The sequence below is a fragment of the Mytilus edulis genome, chromosome 8 (assembly GCF_963676685.1).
Source record: "Mytilus edulis chromosome 8, xbMytEdul2.2, whole genome shotgun sequence".
Lineage (NCBI taxonomy): Eukaryota > Metazoa > Mollusca > Bivalvia > Mytilida > Mytilidae > Mytilus > Mytilus edulis.
The window spans coordinates 3,792,285-3,816,240 of NC_092351.1; the positions used below are offsets into that span (position 1 = coordinate 3,792,285).

General features: G+C 32.2%; 1 protein-coding gene across 1 annotated transcript in view; it reads right to left on the reverse strand.

Annotated features, from left to right (window-relative positions):
• Window positions 1-6,001: 6,001 nt before the first annotated feature.
• The window catches only part of LOC139484628 (glycine receptor subunit alpha-2-like), a 41,674-nt gene continuing 23,719 nt past the window's right edge, over window positions 6,002-23,956 (reverse strand). The window contains exons 2-8 of the mRNA XM_071268450.1: window positions 16,347-16,420; window positions 11,784-11,851; window positions 10,686-10,915; window positions 9,886-9,968; window positions 9,016-9,162; window positions 7,909-8,309; window positions 6,002-7,366 (exon numbers count right to left, since the gene is read on the reverse strand). Coding sequence (XP_071124551.1) covers window positions 7,187-7,366; window positions 7,909-8,309; window positions 9,016-9,162; window positions 9,886-9,968; window positions 10,686-10,915; window positions 11,784-11,851; window positions 16,347-16,420 — 1,183 coding nt within the window. The 3' untranslated portion in view covers window positions 6,002-7,186. The remainder of the gene's footprint in view (window positions 7,367-7,908; window positions 8,310-9,015; window positions 9,163-9,885; window positions 9,969-10,685; window positions 10,916-11,783; window positions 11,852-16,346; window positions 16,421-23,956) is intronic.

The following is a 23,956-nucleotide window of genomic DNA, read 5'->3' on the forward strand; positions in this document are numbered from 1 at the left end:
TTTCATTCTCAATTTTATTTTTTACAGAGTTTGTCTTTAGTGCCGTGTGGAGGCAGTAGAGTGCCTCTCCGTGCTTCAGGTTTATGCTCTTATAATATACTAGATTATGGAGTGTGTGTCCGAGCGAGAACTGCTCTAATTCATTACTTTAGGAATATTTATCAAAAAGAAGTATTTCAATATTCAGCCCCATTCTACTATTTAATACTGATAGCGTTTGACATTTTTAGCCGAACAAATATATCCATTTTATATACTTCAATTATTGTATGCTGGTTCATATTCTGGACGCCAATCTTTGCTCCTTTATTATATAATTCACTAACAAAACAATTATGAAGCTTAGAAATGGAAAATTACTAAATACTAAACTTGTTCAAAAGGTATCCACACGTCTCAATCTTCAAAATCGGTTATCTAAAAATACTACCATCGCTAACATTTTTAACAATAAAAATCGTGGTTACCCTTCTATCGATAAGTGTCATGCCAAAAAATGACTTACATGTCCCCGTCTTTCCACCAACAATACGGTAAGGTCCACGTTTAATGGTCGCACATTTTCTTTAAATTTTGAAACTGATATAACTTGAAAAACAAACAGTATTATTTATTTACTCACATGAAACAAACCGGGGTGTGGTATTCAGTACGTAGGAGAAACTGGACGATATTTATCTAAACGCACTCAAGAACATCTGTATTGTTTTAAAAGACCCAATAAATTCAAAAGTATCATTTACCAACACCTTAAGAAGCACAACCATCCTTTTAAATATTTAGCAGTTCAACCTTTAGAAGTAGTAAATAAGCAGCCTGGTGAATCGCATTCAAAGTTTGTACGATCACGGAAAATAATTGAATTAAATTGGATTAAAAAATTACAGACAGTTTACCCTCTCGGTCTAAATGATAATATCATGGGAATTGGTAATATATCTAGAACCAATTCCGTTAACATTTTGGATATAGTTTCTAAAACTGTTCGTAAAAAACGTATTCACGGTCGTAGAACAAATCGCAATCAAAGAAAATTTCGGGCCAATCATACCAATATTTCGGACCTAATTTCTATTTCAAAAAACAACGGCAGACATTATCTGTTAACAAAACTCTGTTCGTTACCGGTTAATAAGTTAAAATTTTGGAGGATTGCAACACAATTTCATATAGCAGTCCTAAGTATGAAATTGTTCAAATTATTATGGCATATTGTTATTCTAAATTATTTCCCAAAATTGATCGCCCTGAAGATCATAAAAAACATTTTATTAAAATTAAGTATGTCAATAAAGGCTTTGATTTTGTAAATATTGCCGGTATATTTAACGACCATTCTGTTAAAGAACAAATTCTTGGATACTTTGACAATACTGAGCTACCTCTTATTTGTTATATTTACAAGAAATCTACCCGGAAATTTGTGTTTAATTATAGTCAATTGTGTAAAGATGTTAATATCAGTGAAAATACACCTACTTCATGTAATTGCAGTAATTCCGAATATATTTATGGACCCATTTCCCGTGTTATAACAGGAGATCTTAACATCGTTCAAGACCGAGAGTTAAAATCATTCCTCAGTAAAGGACCTAGATATCGTCCCCCGTCAATTATTAATTGGAATGAGTGTCGTAATATCATCCACGACTCACTCCATACTTACTGTATGAAATGGATAAAACGGGAAAAAGCTGACAAAAAATCTTTGGACTCTTTTTTTAATTCAGTAATGAAGATAGTTGATATACGTATTCAACATTTTAAAGAACATTTTACTATAAACAATAACAACAATAAACCTATTTCTCGTATCAAACATAAACTAAAAGAACTAGCCAAGGAATTTGTTTTTGTACCGGCAGATAAAGCTGCTAATAATATTATTATTGTTTGACGTAAATTTTACATTGAGGTTCTGAAAAAGGAAATCACCAATTCACCAACATTCCAACTGACTCCATTTTCAGAAAACGAAATCTGTAACAAACATAAACTTTTAGGCACCGCTTTACAAGCAGAGCCAAATACAATGAAAGTCCCAACTATGTATTGGCTTCCGAAGCTACACATAACCCCTTACAAATATAGATTTATTTCGTCTTCAAGCCATTGTTCAACTACTAAATTGTCTATTCTTCTTACCAGCACACTTGGTACAATTAAAAACCTGATAATAAATTGTTCAAATAAGGCCTTCGAAAATAGTGGAATAAATTACTTTTGGAGTGTCAAGAACTCGTTGGAAGTACTTGATAAATTGCATGCTTATATTGGTGATTTTGAATCTGTTCAAAGTTTTGATTTTTCTACCCTGTATACCACATTGCCTCACATTCTCATTAAGAAAAAATTCACACACCTAATTAAGTGGGCATTCAAAAAATCAGAATGTGAATATATATGTTCAAACTCTTTTAGGTAATTTTTTAGTAGCAATAAACAAAAAAACTATGTTAATTGGACATGCTTTGATACTATATATGCCCTTGAATTTTTACAAGATAACATTTTTGTTCGCTTTGGGGATTCCGTATATCGTCAGATTATCGGAATTCCAATGGGGACTAACTGTGCACCACTTATTGCGGACCTGTTTTTGTATTGTTATGAGTTACAATTTATGACAAAAATAAGCAAAGACCCATCGAAACAACATCTGATAAACAAATTTAATAATACTTTTAGATATTTGGATGATATTTTGGCTCTCAATAATGACGACTTCAGTATGTATATTAATGAAATTTATCCTGTTGAACTTACTTTAAATAAAGCTAATACTAACAATGACCACTGCCCTTTTCTCGATCTTGATATCTATATCACTAATGGAAAGCTGAATACTAAAATTTATGATAAAAGGGATGATTTTTCATTTCCTATCGTTAATTATCCGTTTTTAGATGGTGACGTTCCCTTGTCACCATCTTACGGTGTTTATATATCTCAACTTGTACGATTCGCTCGTGTATGTAACAATGTTTTAGATTTTAACGAGAGAAATTTATGTATTACTGAAAAATTATTACACCAGGGTTTTCGATATCACAAACTAGTCAAAACATTTACTAAATTTTATCATCGGTATAAAGACATCATTCGTAAATATAGCTCAACATGCAGACTTCTAATACGTTCAGGTATTTCACATCCAATTTTTTATGGTAATATTCTTTATAAAGCACAAAGGTGTCAGTATTCACCTCAGAAACTTACAAAACCTTTGAATAGACTTATTAAGAAGGGATATAATTACGATACTGTTGTCAAGTCATTAAAGATTGCATATTTTGGCGTTAATATTGAGTCACTGATAAGGTCTTTGCATCGGAACTAAACACATTTATTCTAAAAACAGTTGTTGGCATGACACGGGTTATGTTCTTCTCATATATGTTATGATGGTATGATACTAAACCCCTAACGGGAAGGATTGTGCCTGATGTTCATATGATGAAATCATAATCTTTCAGTCAGTTTAGTTGAATTCTGGAGCTGGCATGTCAGTTAACTGCTAGTAGTCTGTTGTTATTTATCTATTATTGTCATTTTGTTTATTTTCTTTGGTTACATCTTCTGACATCAGACTCGGATTTCTCTTGAACTGAATTTTAATGTGCGTTTTGTTATGCGTTTGCTTTACTACATTGGTTAGAGGTATAGGGGGAGGGTTGAGATCTCACAAACATGTTTAACCCCGCCGCATTTTTGCGCCTGTCCCAAGTCAGGAGCCTCTGGCCTTTGTTAGTCTTGTATTATTTTAATTTTAGTTTCTTGTGTACAATTTGGAAATTAGTATGGCGTTCATTATCACTGGACTAGTATATATTTGTTTAGGGGCCAGCTGAAGGACGCCTCCGGGTGCGGGAATTTCTCGCTACATTGAAGACCTGTTGGTGACCCTCTGCTGTTGTTTTTTATTTGGGCGGGTTGTTGTCTCTTTGACACATTCCCCATTTCCATTCTCAATTTTATACTATATAGTATTCTTTAATAGCAGTAGGTATGTATTAGATGATGTAGAAATTTCTTCTGATATATATGCAACAAAATTTAACACAAAGCAACAACTTGACTGATGATTGATTTTATTGTTTTTAGAATGAAAATACAAAATAACCTGCAAATAGTTTCAATCATTTTTACAGAACAAAACTATAACCATAGAGAACATTGCATAGATGATGACAGAGTCAAAGAAGCATTGGTCACGGTAATTAGTTTTCACTTGAATGGTAGTCAGTTGCCCTGGACTACAATTGATGACCCTTTTTCGTTATTCTCTTCAATTGTAGTGTATTTTTTCTTTCCCTTACTCATTCGTAATACCAGAATTAAATGTTTGTACGCATAACAAAGATGAAGAGGTTTGATGATCCGAAAATCTGCAAAAGTTTGCTAAATACAGCCAACTAAAGGTTATCTAGTTATGGGGGTTGAAAATTCCAAGTAATCAAAATAGTTGAAAGTTTGAAAAAAACAGTTTTAGAAATGAATGAAGAAGTTGAAAATACATTTTTGATATTTTATGTTAAAGGAAATGTTCTATAGAAAAAGTGAATTGTGTCAGACGCAAAAAGGTAATATTTACAGTTTTTGAAACATCTTCTTCTGCAAAGGTAAAAAATTGTGAGTTTTAAAGGTGCTATTTTCTTGAATGAATGAAAGGTGGGATTTAATAGCAATGATCAAATGATGTATTGTGAGATGATAAAACCATAAATCTTAAAGATCTTTCCCCTCCCTTCCCCATGTTATCTCAATTCCTCAAAGATGACATAATGATAAAATGATTCTATTTAAGGCAAAATATATATCTATAGATTAAAAAGAAAGTACGAAAAACCTATGCATTTCCTATAAACATGAATCACCAATATTCAATTAAGTTTTCTTTGCGTTTTTAAATCCCATGGCATCTGATATACATGGAAACCAGGTTGTCTTTGCTTGAGGATGACCATATATTATTTCTTATTCTACAAATGTTGTTATAAATATAATTTATTAACATTATTGTGCATAAATTAAATAGAAGTGCAGTAACTACAATGTGAATAATATGTACAAAATCTAAATGATTAAATATAATAAAAATGAAAAAGTGGAATGTGACTACGTTATCTTGGATTCTTCTAGTCGTCTAAATATATTGAAATATACATTCAAATACGTACATTAACAAATTCTGTGATCATTTGTATATTCTACGATTCAACTTCTGAATATAATGTTTGTGTTTGGTTGTTACTTTCATGTAGCATAGTCTTGTAACGAATGTCATATTTTCTAATGTTTTCCTGTTTGAATCAAAATCAGAATTCATTTCCCCCCAAAATACTAAAATCCTGTATAAAAACATACTATTAAGTTTAATTAATCAGAAAGAAGCAGTAGGCGGATAAAATCTATTTTAATTTTGATTTAATTAAAATTATATCTCCAAACTCGCTAATGACCGAAAACGTTAATAAGTGCGGTAATCTAACTTTAATCAATTTGTTAAAGTTATGTATTTCTATAGAAATATATCCAAGGGAATATAAGTACACAATGTTTTTTTGTTTGTTTCATTTTTATGCCCCACCTACGATAGTAGAGGGGCATTATGTTTTCTGGTCTGTGCGTCCGTTCGTCCGTCCGTCTGTTCGTTCGTTCATTCGTCCGTTCGTCCGTCTGTCCCGCTTCAGGTTAAAGTTGTTGGTCAAGGTAGTTTTTGATGAAGTTGAAGTCCAATCGACTTCAAACTTAGTATACATGTTCCCTATGATATGATCTTTCTAATTTTAATGCCAAATTAGAGGGTTTACCCCAATTTCACGGTCCAATGAACATAGAAAATGATAGTGGGGCATTCGTGTACTGGGGACACATTCTTGTTTAGTTAATGTTTTACAGATTAAATAATTTATAAGTTATAATTGCTCAATATCGGATTGCGGGTGTCCTGAACACAAAGATAAAACTAATAAATTCAAAACTGTGTTCATTTTAAAGATTTTTGTTTTTTTTCATGTACTTCAATCATACAATCTCTTTTTCTAATCAGTAGATACCGTATTTTCCCTATCCTACATTTGTATGTACATATTCCGTTGTATATTTCACAGGAAAACAAACGCACTAAATGTAAAAGATATGATGATATATCTGCAAGATTACTAAAAGATACACATATACACGGAATAGACGACTCATTTTATATTTAGTCCTTTCACCATACATCCTCATATATCACAGTAAAAAAATTTAAATTACACATTAATAAATAAAAAAATTCAAACATACATCGTATAAGAAATGATATCTACTCAATTAATGTATTCTATATCTTCTTTCATATCAACCGTGGATAGAGAAATACCCCCAACTGAAAAGCGACCGTAAACGCACAGAAATAACATAAAAATGCCCATTATATTTGTTGGAATATATAATACATATTGAAAAAATCAGAGGGCAGTTTGTTAATACATGTATATAATTTCTACTTGGAATACATTTAGTATACCCTTTCGGGAAGGTCCTGCATGACTTGAATTAAGATCGTTACTTGTTAACATATACATTGCTTATAGCATTATTATCTGAAATCATCTTCAACAGACGCACACTTTTGACGAAAGAAAATTAAATTGAAAAACATTGAAAATTGATAGAAAAAAGGTTTAGGAGCATCAACACCTCAGATCTAACGAGGAAACACGAGGTTACCGTAGGATGTTAAAGTTCACGAGATCAACAACACGAGGTTACTGTTCAAATTTATCTAATCTTAAAATCAGAAAAATTAAGATATTTAAGAAGAAATTAAGAAATCAATCAATATTTCTAAAATAATCTTTCACGACATACATTCAATGCTGATTTATGAGGAAAATCTATCGTATTAGCTATTATGTAACAAATATTTAGGTTCATGTTTACCAAACGATACTGATTGGCATTGCATATTGAAATCTGTGCATATATACTACCACCAAAGACAAATAATACAAGTTGTCACGGTTTTCACTCTTAAATCCATCACTTTATCGTTTGTAAAGCTAGAAGCAAGCAACTTGTATTTCAACAACACCATGGCTGGAAAGCTCTTGTTTTATACGTCATCTCTGCACATAGAGCCCTGTATTTATATCATACAGTTCAGGAAGGATAAAGTTCATTGGCTACTTGTCTGCTGTCACAAATAATGTGTCCAGTAGAAGACATTAAACATTGCAAATAAGAATGGAAAAAAGAATCTGGAAGCTACGTCCAAATACATGGCTTGTATGTGACCTGGTGTTCTGTTCATGGACCTAGAGAGTGTTGGATCTGTAGCTGGGTTTAACTTCATCTCTCCGTTTTCACCAATAACTACCTACAATAAAGATTAAGATAAAACTGTAGATCTTGTTGATAAATGTTCCGTATCAGCCTCACAAATAATACACGATGGTCTTGAGGTATAAATTCTAGGTACTGACGTTATTTGTCATCATTATATTTTCAAAGTAGAAATTAGCAAAGCCAGGAACCTGTGATTAAGTGGTTTTCGTTTGTCGTTGTATTTCATATTTTGTATATAGATCGAGCCGTTAGTTTACTCGTTTATGTCATTTTATAGAAGACTAATAGATTTTTTTTATCCATTGTTGGAGGCCGTACGGTGACATATAGCTGTTAACTTCTGTGCCATTTGGTCTATTGTTGAGAGGTGTCTCATTTTAACCATACCACATCTTATATTTATAATGACTGATAATGATATTTAAATAATGTGCAGTAGTAAATATGCAGCAGCAGCAGCAGTATTTATGTTGAAGAACGCTTGTGACACTATGTCAATTTGACCGTCAACAAAACTCCTGATCATATGGTGATCAAAGGATTTAAAAAAAAAGGATGAAACATAAATCTTACCTCCGCTGATTTTGTTTTCTTTTTCTTTGTTGATATTCGAGGTAAAATTGGGATATCTTTTAATCTAAATCCTCTATTTAGGTCACGGCGACTCAACACATTAGCCACAGCGAATTCAATCAAGGCAGCAAATACAAAGAGTAAACACGTGGACATCCAAACATCAATGGCTTTAGTGTACGACACTCGTGGAAGCGAGGCGTTGACCCCTGAACTTTGTGTAACCATGGTGAGAACTGTCAATACACCTAACGATATTCTTCCTGGTACTGCTCCAACATTTAACCAGAAAGACATCCACGAAAGGAACACAACAAACATACTGGGAATGTACATTTGTACGATATAATACTTAATTCTCCGTTCTAAAATAATGTCTGCTATTAAACAACTGTGACCACCTGAAATAGCAAAATACTCAATCTTTAAAAATTTAATAGACGTCACATTCAAGTTTTAGATAGATTTGAACTAAATCTACTAGAACACAGTGCTATAGAAGTCTCACATTTAAAGCACAACCGATAAACTTTGCATATTTTACTATTAATAAATTAACTGTTCAGGTACCGGCTTTAGAAAATTAATGGCGGTTTAATTTTAGCACTTTCTGGTATACCAATAAAGTATATACCAGATTTATTTTTATATGTTAGCTGATATTCAAAGTTTGTGTTTCCCGTCAGTATTTCACTTCAAAGAATATGTGAGAAAAAAAAACATCTCTGACTGTCATAGACCCTGTAATGGCATGTCTTTATATATGTGTTAAAGGTGTATCTCAAAAAACATGCTTAACCACGCCGCGTTTTTGCGCCTGTCCCAAACCAGGAGCCTATGGCCTTTGTTATACTTGTATGATTTTTAGTATTAGTTCATTTATATGTTTTTAGAGTTAAGTATTACGTCCATTAGCACTGAACTAGTACATATTTTGTTTAGGAGCCAGCTGAAGCACGCCTCCGGTTGCGGGATTTTCTCGTTGTGTTGAAGACCCATTGGGGGCCTACGGTTGTTATACGCTCTCTAGTGGGATTGTTGTCTCTTTTACACATTCCCCATATCATTCTCAATTTTAGTATTTATATACTTTTCCTAAAAACTTACTTTTGTCTCTTCGAGTTCTCGACTCGTTTCTTATATTTACATTGGTAATAGTAAATTGTGGCAATTCAACGTCTTCATTTTTAACAACAGGTCTGTGTTCACCAGTGGCCATCCATCGCAGTTTCAAACTCTTTTCACTTAAACTGACTGTAATATTATCAATTTAAAATATACTAATTGTTTTGGAGTGAACATTATAACTTTGATTGAGGTAGTATACTTTGTTCAAAAACATATATTTTTTAAAACTTTAATATAAGGCAAACTTCCCAATTCATTATATTATACATATTCTGTAAACCCGATGAGTAACATTTTGCAATTTTTAAATTGAGTAACCCACATTTGTTTAAAAATGTATGTGCAAGATGTTTTCTGGTCGCCATAACAAAGTGAGAATTCATTACACAGGGAACATGAATACATTTACCAATCTACATGAAATTGGTATTCCGTTTTCCCGCCAGATTTGATTTATTACCAGACAGAAGAACACGTTATTGTCTGAGTGTGATAATGCTGTAGTATGCATGTAGGGTACCCCATTGGAGAACCTTGTAACTTGTTCTATCATTGTTGTTGCTTGCGGTTGAAACAAGTGCCGTTTTCATGATTAAGCAGTAAAAATAATGCAGTTACAAAGAAACATCAAAGGAGATAGGAAATGATAATTTAGTTTACTATGGATAAAGATAAATATTTTAAAAAATCCAAAAAAAAAAAATCTGAGAGAAAAGGGAAAAGAAGCATACACACAAGTCATTTTATTCGGTGGAGAAATATTCACTAGACAGTTCAATTATTTGGCAAACGCAATAAACTTAAAATAGCCAATTCATCCAATACATTGTAAACAAATTGTGTACTTACAACTTTCCATTTCAATAGAGCATGTCTGACGATCAAACGGATAATTCTTTAATTGCATTGGGCAATTAAGCTTCAGAGACACTCTGTAAAATAAAAGGCAACATTTGTTATTCTTGGTAGTGTACTGTAGAAATGTTACTACTAATAAACAGAGGATAATTAAGTAAATAAGTAAGAATAAAATTCAGAGATGGTGATGTAAAAAATGTCGCTACGACTTTGAAATAAGTAGTTGCGATATGATTACCCAAGAGAAGATTAACCATCCAAGAGACATGAATGTGGACGGCTGCTGATCAATGTAGGTTCTTATACAAACTAGATCGTTGTATTATACACTGCATCAGTCTAATGGAAGCCAGAGAAAAAAAATAAGAATTGATAGATTGACAGCGGACATAATATTACGGACCTGTAAAAATGGTAGCACATTATTTGAAATAAAGATCAGAATTAACAACTTTGGATTTACACCTATAGATCATACGTTAGCTCTTCATCATAGCATTTTAATTTGGATTAAATGATTTTTAGCTTTGAGCACCATCAATTGTCGGATGTGCACATATTACATTATCTTGCAGAGTAAAACGAATATTTCATCGTCTCTAAGCATATGTTACATTTCTTTTGTTAATTACCATTCATTATAGTATATGATACATAATCAAATTACCTTGCAATATATCACACATGTTAAATTACTTTGCAGTATATGACACATTTCAAATTACTTTGCAGTTTATGACACAGATTACGTTACATTGCAGTATATGACACAATGACACATATTAAATTACCTTGCAGTATATGACACATTTCCTCCTAAGTTGGCGCTTAACATTTTATTTGGTACAAAAACGGAATGGAGTCTGGCCTCTTTTTCATTTGGAAAATAAATATCTGGTAACCATAGCTTCTCCATACTCTTATGATCAAAGGAAACTTTGTGACTTGATGACTTCATAATCCACTGTATATATCTCTCGTCATGCCAGTACAAGTGGAGAAAAATACCAACCGTGAAATCCTGGAGGTATCAAGAATAAAAATAAACATGACTTTTTGTATCTATCGTCATACCAATTCAAGTGGAGAAAAATACCAACCGTGAAATCCTACAGGTATTAAGAATAAAAAAAAAAAACCACCTTCAATTTTATATCAATCTTTGTTAAAAAGAGAAAGAGATATAGGAAAAAAAGAATTTTATGAGTTTTTGAGTTGAAGATTCTTAACCTTTTTGTGCTGTACGATAAATTTTTTGGTACATTTTAGTCAAGGTCGTTCGACTTTTCCTAATAGTTAAGAATTTTAAAACAGTTAAATATCAAGGAGATATAATAGTTTAATGTACCAATGAGACGAGTAAATGCACGTTATTATCAAATACAAGTAGTCTGTATCCCCTTTTAAATACCTACAATACTTCGTTCCAATCAACATTTCTAAATTAGATTTTATCTTGACACCACACTTTTAAATGATTTCATTAGTCTAATTTATCGCAAGAAATAAACTGCATCCTCAACGTAAATTTCTAAACATCTTTGATACTGAAATCTAGTAAATCTGTATTAAACTTATCATCAAATTGAAAAAGATAAAGTTAACTGCAGCAACAATTTCAAATTTAATTCTTCTGACGTAAGTGTTTACATTGAAATGAATTGATGTACTATAAATTGTACAGGATCAACTTAAATCTGCACTGTATCATCGTTAAGAGATAAGAAGGGCGGGTTCGATTAGCTCAATAAGTGTTTTGTAGGAGTTTTTGGAACAGTTAGGTCTTATTCAACAGATTAAAAAGACGATAAATAAACGTATTATTATAATTAGATAGATATATCATAGTTATACAACATAGAATTAAGAGATAAAGAGATTAGACTTACCATATTGGCTTCATTTATTGAATCAAAACTGTCAATATTCAGCTCACAATCGACGATTATCGCACTTCCTAAAATCAGTTACATACAATATAAAATTACAACCATAGTAGGTTATTCGAACGTAACATTGTATCTTAGACTAGCTATTTCGCAAATTCAAACCAATTGACCTACTTATCTTAAATATCTTTGATATTTTTCAGTTTGTTATCTAGTGTGGAAACCTATGGTGGCCGGTTAAGGCCATTTCGCGTTTTCGCGTTTTCGCGTTTTCGCCCATCATATTATATAGGGCGAAAACGCGAAAACGCGAAATCGCGAAGTCGAAAACGCGAAAACGCGAAGTCGAAAACGCGAAAACGCGAAAACGCGAAGTCGAAAACGCGAAAACGCGAAGTCGAAAACGCGAAAACGCGAAATATTTTTTCTTTCCGATTTCGCGTTTTCGACTTCGCGTTTTCGCGTTTTCGACTTCGCGTTTTCGCGTTTTCGCGTTTTCGACTTCGCGATTTCGCGTTTTCGCCTTTTCGCGTTTTCGCGTTTTCGCGTTTTCGCGATTTCGCGTTTTCGCCTTTTCGCGATTTCGCCTTTTCGCGTTTTCGCGATTTCGCGATTTCGCCTTTTCGCGTTTTCGCGATTTCGCGTTTTCGCCTTTTCGCCTTAAATTATAGGTATATTGATCCAATATCCACCCGTTTATAGTATGGATCACATTTCCGACCTTACATTGATTACGTGCTACGTGTACAATGTTTCGAGTTCTTTCGGAATTATATTCCAGGTAACTCTCTTCAGAGGTCGTCCGTTTTATTTTTATTTTATATAGCTATATACCAACATATAAATAAAATTCTAAACATCTTTCCACACAAAAACAAAATATTATTTCATAAACGTATGAAGGATGATGGATATATTTTATTTCAAGGTACTACGGAAGAAGTTAAACTTCTTTTCGAAATAGCAAACACAAACCACAACCTACTGCAATTTACTTATGAAATTGACAGACAAAGTTTGAAATTTCTAGACTTAGAAACGTATAAAGGACAGAGATTTCAAAAAGAAAATATCTTAGATATTAGATGTTTCACAAAACCAACTGAAAAATTCCAATATCTACACCAAAATTCTAACCACGCTAAAAGTTGTTTTAAATCCTTTATTAAAGGTGAAGGAATACGAATTCTTAGAAATACCTCTGATCCTGACAATTTTAATGAAAGAATAAACTTATTTACAGAAAAATTAATACAAAGAGGTTACAAAATCGCTTTTGTAAATAAAATATTAAGAAATATTTCCCATACAGAAAGATTAAACAAATTAACAAACAAAGAAACAAGAATAAACAAAAACACAGATAGCTATAATATATCTTTCATAACACAATACCACGCTAATGCGGAAAATTTACAAACCATTATAAGAAAACATTGGCATTTAATTCAAGACAACCCACAGTTCAAAAATCTCTTTGATAAAAAACCCACAATAGCATTCAAAAGAAACAGGAACATTGGGGAAATCGTTAAGAAACACTTGAAATAAATCAATGTCTCCCAATAGAAATTAATTAGACAGTTATACTAAAACCAAAGGAAGGTGCGTTGACAATGAAAAATGCATATTGAAACGTATCTTAAACAATAACCAAAACCAGTTATCCATACGTTGATAAAACGAACAATAATAAATAAAAGGTACAATAATAAATAAAATGTACAAAATAATAAACAAACAAACATTTAAAAATAAAAATAAAAATAAAAATAAAAAATAAAAAATAAAAATAATAATAATAATAAAAATAAAAAATAAAAATAAAACGGACGACCTCTGAAGAGAGTTACCTGGAATATAATTCCGAAAGAACTCGAAACATTGTACACGTAGCACGTAATCAATGTAAGGTCGGAAATGTGATCCATACTATAAACGGGTGGATATTGGATCAATATACCTATAATTTAAGGCGAAAAGGCGAAAACGCGAAATCGCGAAAACGCGAAATCGCGAAATCGCGAAAACGCGAAAAGGCGAAATCGCGAAAAGGCGAAAACGCGAAATCGCGAAAACGCGAAAACGCGAAAACGCGAAATCGCGAAAACGCGAAAAGGCGAAAACGCGAAAAGGCGAAAACGCGAAATCGCGAAGTCGAAAACGCGAAAACGCGAAGTCGAAAACGCGAAAACGCGAAGTCGAAAACGCGAAATCGGAAAGAAAAAATATTTCGCGTTTTCGCGTTTTCGACTTCGCGTTTTCGCGTTTTCGACTTCGCGTTTTCGCGTTTTCGCGTTTTCGACTTCGCGTTTTCGCGTTTTCGACTTCGCGATTTCGCGTTTTCGCGTTTTCGCCCTATATAATATGATGGGCGAAAACGCGAAAACGCGAAAACGCGAAATGGCCTTAACCGGCCACCATAGAAACCAACACAAATTAAGAAAAAAACAAGAAAAAATTGGTGCGTTCGAAAATTAGTATTGCGACGTTTTGGTAAAAGTGGAAAAAAGTTTACATGATACCGAATCAATTGTACATACATAGTGTTTCCAAAATAACCTTCTTTAAGATCGACATATACTCTAGTTTCGGAAGCCTTAACATAAGACTTTTGTAATCGAAGAATATGTTTTTACTTGATCTATCTACAGGACTCCAATTAAAATTGTATGTTTTTTTTTGTGGTTATATTATTTATAAGATTTAACTAACTCAGTAGATTTATTAACAAATATTATATTGTTGTTTTTTAATTCTTACATCTGTTATTTTTCTTGGATCAGAATCAATTCGTCAGTTTTATAGTACGAGGTATGAAGAAAGTTTCTGTACAATTCAGAGCATTGTACAAAATGTATCCTCGAACTGTTTCTGACGTCCCCATATGAAAAAGTTAAAGCTCGCCACCAGGTCATATACCTGTCCTAAGCCAGAAACACCAGCAGTGGGTAAGTAAAAATGTCTTAATCCAATATTTATATAGTAGTAATCGAACATTTGTTGATTCGTCAATTCAAAATGGCGGGTCCCTCCTTTGTTACGCCTGGTCAACTGTGGATTGGACGGCAACTTTTAGCCAATGAAAACAATTGTTTCATCCAAATTGCATTAGAATCAACTTTGAACTCAGTCCAACCAGACGCGCGCCGCAATTGTAAACGTATTTTACATTAAATACGCAATTACCAACCTACAACCAACAAGAATTGCCACAGAAGCCAATCAAAAACCAACACCATAGAAAACAGAGATATATAAGAAGATGCGGTATGATTTCCAATAAGACCATTCACGAACAGAGTCCAAATGACAAAGACGTTAGCAACTGTAGGTACTGTAAGGAGACTGCCTTGATACAAATACGAAATGTCGTTAGGCAAAGAAAAAATCTAATCTTACTTTTGCGAAAGTTGAATTAAGATTCTGTTATAGTTGATACTGAATTCAACAGAATCACTTTACCACATTACAACATACATGCATGTACTGCAAACATTAAATATCATCAAAGACAGTAGATTATATATAGAGAGCTTTAATGAAAATATTTTACGGGATATCCCAGTGCTTCGAACGGTTATAAAGTGTTTTCATATAAATCTTTCGACAAAATCTCTTCTGTAACCACAATTAGTCAGTGTTATTAAATAAGCATTAATTACGGATGTCTATATTGGTGATACAAGCTCTGATCAATCCTATACATTGATGTACAGTAGACATATCATATTCAGATAACTAAGTATTATCGACAACGTTCCGTTAATAAATTCTGACAAAACCTATTGAAAAATCGTCCATCAAAGTTAATTTTCCAAGCAGGTCATCATACCAATCAAAGCTTCCTTTTATATTTATTTCCTAAATGTTTAAGACCAATCCTTGGCGGAAAAATTAACAAAAAGACCATTAAACTGATGCCTATGGTCTTTCAATTAATAATCATCGAGTGGAAACTAATGAATTCCGATGTAAGATATATTCTGACAGACTTTCCAAAAATAAGAGGCTTATTATTCGGTCATGTTTCGATAAAATAAATCTCCTCTGCATATTTTAAAATTACATTACTATTAAAATCAAATCTGGTTTGGTGACCGACTCGTTTATGAAAAACATGATATGGAAATATATCATATTTTATATCACGTATTGCAATGTTCCATGTGTCTTTGGAATGTAATGCACATCTTTCATCTTACTTTAAGATCTAAGAAAATAAGGAGACATAATGTATGGAGAGCAATAAGACATCATAACTTAAAGCAACACATACAACATTTTAACGGAGGAGGAAAGGACAAATAATCAAACAGTTAATGCATCACTACACAGAAATCTAACCACGTCGATTTAGACACACAAACTCCGCCAAGAACAGAGGGTGAAATGAAATGGCCCTGAAATGTCAGCAGTTCCCGTTAACAATATATTCATACATTTGAGTACAGAAGGTAGGTGCCGTCCTCGGAATATAATGCCTTACTTCAAACGATATATTATAATAAACGGCAGATAGGTTAAACTAACTGAAGTAATACTTTATTAATAGTAACATACCATTTTCTGGCGCTGGAGGAACTTTTCCAATTTCTTTGAGCACAAATGCGTGAACATCATGATTTAAAAACGTTCTGAAAATAGAATAAAATATTCATTATTAATATGACGCTTTATTGATATTACACAAAAGTCATTGCTGCTTCTTAAATATATACATGTCATTTCAAGTGCAGGTATTTTTTTAATCTTGCGTGTCATTATCGTTAACTCACTAGATGATATTCCCATGAAGTAATACAACTATTTGATTATGATTGTTGGCAAAACTTATTATTATTTCAGAAGAATGAATAACTGGCAGTGTATTATAGTAGCCAGTGAACAACACTGACATTATTCAAATGTTTCAATGCCACAAAAAAGTAAAATCTCCTAGGAAAATTCAAAACAGAAAGTCCCTTATCAACTGACACAATCAAAAGCTGTCATATACCTGACTTGGTACAAGCATTTTCCTAGATCACATTGTAATCAAAAGTGTATATATAAGATGGTTTTTTTTAAACCCATGTCAAATACAGTAACTTTCTAGATAAAGTTGTATCTATAAATAATATAAGTTAAATTGTCTCTGGATAATTATTTCTAAAAATGTCCATCTTAAATATTATTTCTATTTAAATAATCGACATATTTAAACAGTATTACTCATGTTCATGCTTCATTACAATAAGTTATCTACAATGAAACAAGAAAACGTAAATAAACGTAAACAAGATCTCCTGAGACAATACATATCTGATTTTTTTTAAATTACACGAAACCAAAATATCATATCATGATACAGCTGTTATTTTTAGCTCGATTTGTTTTTGAAATATCTTATTTGCTACAAAAAGTGTAGGATTTCTTGGCATGCACTTAGAATTAAACATAATTAACATTTCCAGGTTTCCCATTTTGGTGATACTTGTAGGTGTATGGAATTAATTTGTTGTGTAATTAATAAAACTACAGGGATTAATATTTGTCAATAAAATTAATTAACAAAATGATGAGGGACAAGATTGAATCGATCATCTTAAATTACCACTAAACAATTCTGTAATTCACTACCCTTTGTTAAAAATGTCATGTAAAATAGGAATAGTTGGGTTACGACATATATGTACAGATCCATATAACACATTAGAGCTTATTAATTGCTGTACAAGCATAATAGATAGAGATTTTATAGTATGACCATCCTCCAATATGTAGAACATCCTAGCCTGAATACAAAGGTTCTGAACAGCAACATAATTATGTATTATACACTGTGCAGTGGTAATTTCCAATGATTCTGCCAGTATGTTTTGATTCGTGAATAAGTCAACTGTTGCAGTATTTTTCTTGGGTAGGTTTTGATTAATAAAATTAAACGCTTAATCAAACGTCCGACTAGGAAAACAAACAGTTTCTCAGCTTTGTCTTAATATTGATACAATTTAAAAACATCTGAAACAGACTAACGAAACGAAACAAAAAACAAACGAACTCAAGATGTCGACCGCCACAGATGCCTGGGTTAATGGCAATATACACAGGGTCCTCAAAATCTGTTTCAGAACAACTACAATCATGCATATGTTGACATATGCCAATTAATGCCTGATTCCTTCTTTAATTTATTCTTAATTCATATGGATTTACATGTAGGATTTACAGCTTTACATATGTTATTGACACTTGGTAATCTTTTAAGACCATATAGCTTTGTTTATGTTTTTATATACATGAGCAGATGTTCTATGTTTTTCAATGATGCAACAATCCTCACCAAAGTTCAATATGTGTTTGGATGCAATTATATGTCAACTTATAATCTACATAACAAAGACAACCAAAACGTACGGAAATATCCCATCGATTTACTAGCTACTAACTTGGGTAACATATATACATCATGTGAGGGGTTACATTGTTCGTGGGCGCTCAACCCTTCCCCCAAACCAGAACAGTGATGTAACAGCACAACATTAGACAAAACTATATACATTTATTAGTTGAGTTGCAAACTACTAAACCCAAAAGACCGGTACTAAACACTTAAACAAGATTGACCAAGCCTACTATTTACTGTGATTTATAACACAAGAACATTCTGATATTTGAAGGGTACACTTGGTGCCCATTCGAATGCCTACAACTTATCGATGGGTGCCGTAGGAGGTCCATTGGAGTTTTGAGCGATGATTTCTACGCATATACAATTTTGATATAATTCGCTTTCATAACAATTATCTTTTCTTAAAGTACATTCTTTTAAAAGTAGTAAAAACGTTTATTTATGTGTATGTAATGATTTTACCCTGAACTAAAAGCAACATTTGTTCATCTCATTCATGGTCTTATAAACCACAAACAATTTATCCCTTTTATATTGTCTGCTTCTAAGATATGATTTGTTTTGTATTGTCTATTTTATTATATTTGTAGAACATGCACACATCAGTTAATTTATTTATACATAACTGCTGCAAAATGATATAAACGACCGATTTCTATGACTATCGATGTACCATGAGCCCAAATGAATTCATTTCTACACAAATTAAATATCAAAATAGAAAACAAGAAATTTGACATTACAAATGCATAAAATATCTTGTTATAGCGTGCTTCACGAACGATTTTATTGATAACTTTATGTTATCAAAAGGTTCAAACAATAATTTTTACTTTTTGTGTCGAATACAGTTATCATGCCTTTATAGATATTTTTTAATAACGTACTTTAATTAAATTAGATAGATTTCGTGAGATCGTTAAATCCGTCACTTCTTAATATGTATTAAAGGGAAAAGTTACTGAGATATATTCTTACAACATTTCAAAAAGTAAAAATCCTATTTCTTTGTGCTACAATATTGCGAGTTTATAAAAAAAAAACCAACATAAAACACTTATCAATATAGACGTACATACCAACTAAGACATGCAGTCTTAATATTCTTGTTGCCTGGAGTTAGGGTTGATATGATGAACCATATGAGATTCGAAAAATAATATGTTTTTGTTAAGATTATGCTACTGCATTTTACAATTTATTTTAGTTTACTATTATTTTTATTCTTGTCGTTCTGAAATTGCATGACATTCTTGCTACTGAACGTGAAACAAGAACCAACAAATTAATCAATTAATATTTTGTCCTAATATGTGTTTTGTCCCTATCTTCCCCTATTTTTATAAGGCTTATAGAATGAATAAATCATAACTAAAGTAGCAAGAATATTGATACATCATATGTATATAGAATGCACAAATCACGATGATTGAATTTTTATGTATGTGACCTGGTACGTCACTAAGTTTTGGCTTTTATTCAATGATTCTTTTATTTTTAATGCATGACTATACTAAAAAAAAATTTTTTTATCTGCTATATAATAAGAAGTTTTATACAGTTATTGTTCTTAGAAAACGAGATAAAACAGAATGATTTGTTATCTGAAATCTTCCCCAACCCTCCAACTGACAGATACGGAGAAACACTTATACTGTTTCTAGTACGATGAGCGCATCAATTTTAAACATATGATATTTTTAGTAACTCTGTTCAAAGCAAAATGTCAGAAGTACGTAATGATTTATAGCTGTTCTTAACCTTTCAATATTCTTTGTAACTGTGTAAGGTTTAAAACCAGCCAATTATTTATGCTGAAATTTTCAAAAGTAGAATGAAACGCTTCGAATATTTATTCTCACACACAAACTGTTATACTGTTGAAGAATTAGTAAAGACAGGTTTCTTTGATGCTTTGATGAGAACATGTGTCAGATATAAAACATTGGATTTCGTTCTGGTGCTGGGATTTGATTTATCCTTGCAATGGTAAGGAGTCAATCTTGCTTGCTTTCAAGTCCTAGTTTTTGTCCCTATTGATTTCGTTTTTTTTGGCTTTCAAGTTTTATGCTTTGCATTTCTTGATATTGTATATAGGCCTTTTGCAGACTTTCTATCTCTATCTGTTGACTTATTGGTTGCATTAGTGTGTGATTTAAAACCAAAATTGTTTATAAAGGAAACAGTAGTATACCGCTGTTCGAAATTCATAAACCGATTTAGAAAAAAGACAAATCCAGGTTACAAACTAAAACTGATGGAAACGCATCAAATATAATTGGAGAAATACGACACAACAGAAACACAGCATTAAAATGTAACACAAACAGAAACTAACTATAATATTCAAATGGGCATTTTCCTTGCTTGGTACGGGACATTTTAATAAAAAAAAATAGTGGGTTGAACCTGGTTTTGTGACATGCCAAACCTCCCGCTTTAATGGCAATGTTAAATATTACATTAAAATGACATTACATGATAGGACCACAATACAAATAAATGGGAGAACATATAGGACATAGAAACACACGAATAATAAATAACAAAAACAGCCAGGTTTAAAATTTAATACACCAGACGCGCGTTTCGTCCACACAAGACTAACCAGTGACGCTCTAATGAAAAAGTTCGAAAGCAAAAAAAAAATAGGTACAAAACTGAAGAGCATTGAGGACCAAAAGTTCCAAAAGGTTGTGCCCAATACGACTAGGGTTTACTGCCTGGGATAAGAACATCCTAATTATTTAGAATAATTCACACTTTTGCAAACAGTAAATATTTATAAAAAGACTGTACAATAGATATAAATGATAAACACCGGTGACTAACTACAAATAAAAACGGAAAGATAAATAAACTAAACCAGCATATAAAAATTTACAGCTGCGTTTATACAACTATAATGAAATAGCCATTGGATTTCACCTCTTGGTACCAAACATACTGTGTTGATGTTCAGTTCCAAGTTCTCCTGTCTACACTTTAACTTATTGATAGTAAACTTTGTATTTGCCGGGTTGCAATACATTAATTTTCACTTATCCAATGAATCTTGTATTCATCGAGTTTTCAAGTCCATGCATTTTCCGTTATTGATATCACATGTATTTTGTTTTTCGGAGTGTTCTGTCCCCACTTTTACATCTACTAATATTCAATGGACTTTGTTTTTTAGGCTTTAGATTCCTTACTTTTTCGCTAATTGATAGCAGTATTTATCTAATAGTTCGTTTCTTTGTTTTGTTGCATTGTAGTTTGTTTTTATTGCACTTCAGTGTTTCTGTTGTTTCATTGCTTTTCTTTCATAGTTGATGTGTTTTCCTCGCTTAAAGTTTGTAACCCGCATTTGTATTCTCTCAATCGATATAATGACTTATCAACAGCAGTATACTACTGTTGCCCAGGGTTTCCGCTGGCGGTCGCCATTTTCGCAATTTGCGAAAAAATAATAATTGTGGCGATAAAAATTCGTCATTTGCGAAAGAATTTGGCGAAAGAAATATAGAACGATTTATTTTCCTCCATCTTGTTTATTTACTTTTTTCGAGTTTCTCGGACTTTACCCGATCAGACAATACTCGACCTCATTAAGATTTGGACCTCATTAAGATTTGGACAAAAAATCAATAATCAGCTGATTGCATTTTATAGCTATCGACAACAAAGGACTAATTAATAAAGGTGTTGATTGAATTGTTTGACAAAATGATATGGTTAAATGGCTTCCGCTAAATGTCATATACAGAATTTATTTACGACTTTGCGACGCACGTGTTTGAAGCAAACTTTTGACGTCTCCTCTCCTTTTAAAGATAGTTTAGAAAAGAAAACTGTTGTTGTGACGAAAAATTTTCAAAAGCAAGAAGAATCTCCGATTCAAAACTTTAATTATCCTTTGACTTAAATATAGGTAAATGATTAGGGAGACTACTTTAAAGTCGTTTGAGTGACACGTGTGTTTCAAGCATAGCTTAAGTCTCAACTTTTTCATTTACGATGGTCAAGAAAAGAAAGTAAATGTTTAGTGTTTATTCATTAAATGTAAACTCTAAAATAAGTTTGACAGAATAATCATAGACACAATGGGACAAAATCACCTTATTTAAGGAAAGGGGGGGGGGGGGGGGGGGGGATAAGAAAAAAAATTAAATTTTAAACGAAAAATATAGTTATGTTACTTGACGAAAAAAATAATAAAGTGGCGAAAAATATATTGTTTTGGAGAAAGAGGTGGCGAAAAAAATAATTGACCCAGGGGAAACCCTGCTGTTGCCGTTATTGTTTTTTTTGTTGACTTTGATTTCTTGCCCTTTGTTAAAGAGAGTCGACATATAACATCAATATTTTCAAACTCAATAGTCGAACTGTTGATAAAGGGGGACACTGACTAACATAAGAAGTGCCCGCTCCAGTTATGCTTCAGTGATTCCCTCTTTAATCAACCAAATGTTCCCCACAGAAAGGGGATCCGCCTCTGTTTAGTATCGTTTATGTACTGATAAAAGGAAGGTGTTCTTTAGTGGGAAATATGACAGTAAATCACCAAGCTGCTTTAAATGTTTAATCATGAAACAAATTGTTAAATATGTTAGAGAGTATTCACCTTTAAAATATACTTTTAGATTTCATACAGTTGTTATTCTATTGTCCTATGACCGTACTATAGAATACTGTTTTTTTTAATTGAAATTGACTCTTTGTTACTTGAAACAGTGAAGTCTAGACAGTATGTCAGCAATGGAACAAATATGCAAATATTTACACTTTCTATTTTCAGATGATGAATTTATTGTTAGCATATGCAATAACCTTTTTTATTTTCTTTATTGACAATGTCAAAAGTTATGTAACTTTTATATACATTGTGTTAAAGTTTGTTTTCGTTATCTTTCAGAACACTCTCAGACAACTGGAAGATGAAGCAGAATTTAATATGATGTCATCGCTATAGAAATGCAATAAAAAGATTTGACTTTATGAAAAATTGAGTTATAAACATTTATAAGGAATCTTAATGTTTTAGCTATGCGTCTCCAAGATTGCCTTCCGGCATGTTATAATGTGATTTTGACGTCTATTCATTAAATTTTACAAAACTTATGGGTTTCTTTGGAAGTCCATACGTTCTAGCAATTTAATAGGGGACATTATGTCTAAGATACATGGAAATCAAACACCATTACTATGATTAATAGCTTCGATTTCAGCGTTCAGAATAATCGTACAAGACAAACCAAATTCATTATATTTTCTTAAATAGAAAGCATAAATAACGAACGTGTTAAAACATAACACTTATACTACGTCCACATATATAACAGTTAGAAAATAATTAACACTCAATCTAGTGCTCGTTTTATTTCAAAATTTATTCACCTACTGTCACATACTAGTTTGTACAATTTACTTTGACGTATATCTCTTTTTAAGTAATTTATCCACAATGAAGAACAGGTAATATGAGAAAAGACAGGTCAATGTTCACTAACAATGTCTTTTTCTCTGTAAAAAAGAGACGAAACATATGTTTTTTATCTTCTATACCCACTTGTTATATAAACAGGACTATGTGCCTCTGAATGCTTCATTCTTTAACTTTTATACCCATATATTTCATGTAGGCACCCATCGATGGTCTTATGGTAGACGATAGCCAAAGACTTGAAACCTTGTATTTGCTGCTTCCGTCTAAATATTAAACCCATATGGTATGAAGACAGCACTATGTGTAATCGGAGTGCTTCAGTTATTAGATGTAATATGCATATGTCGTGAA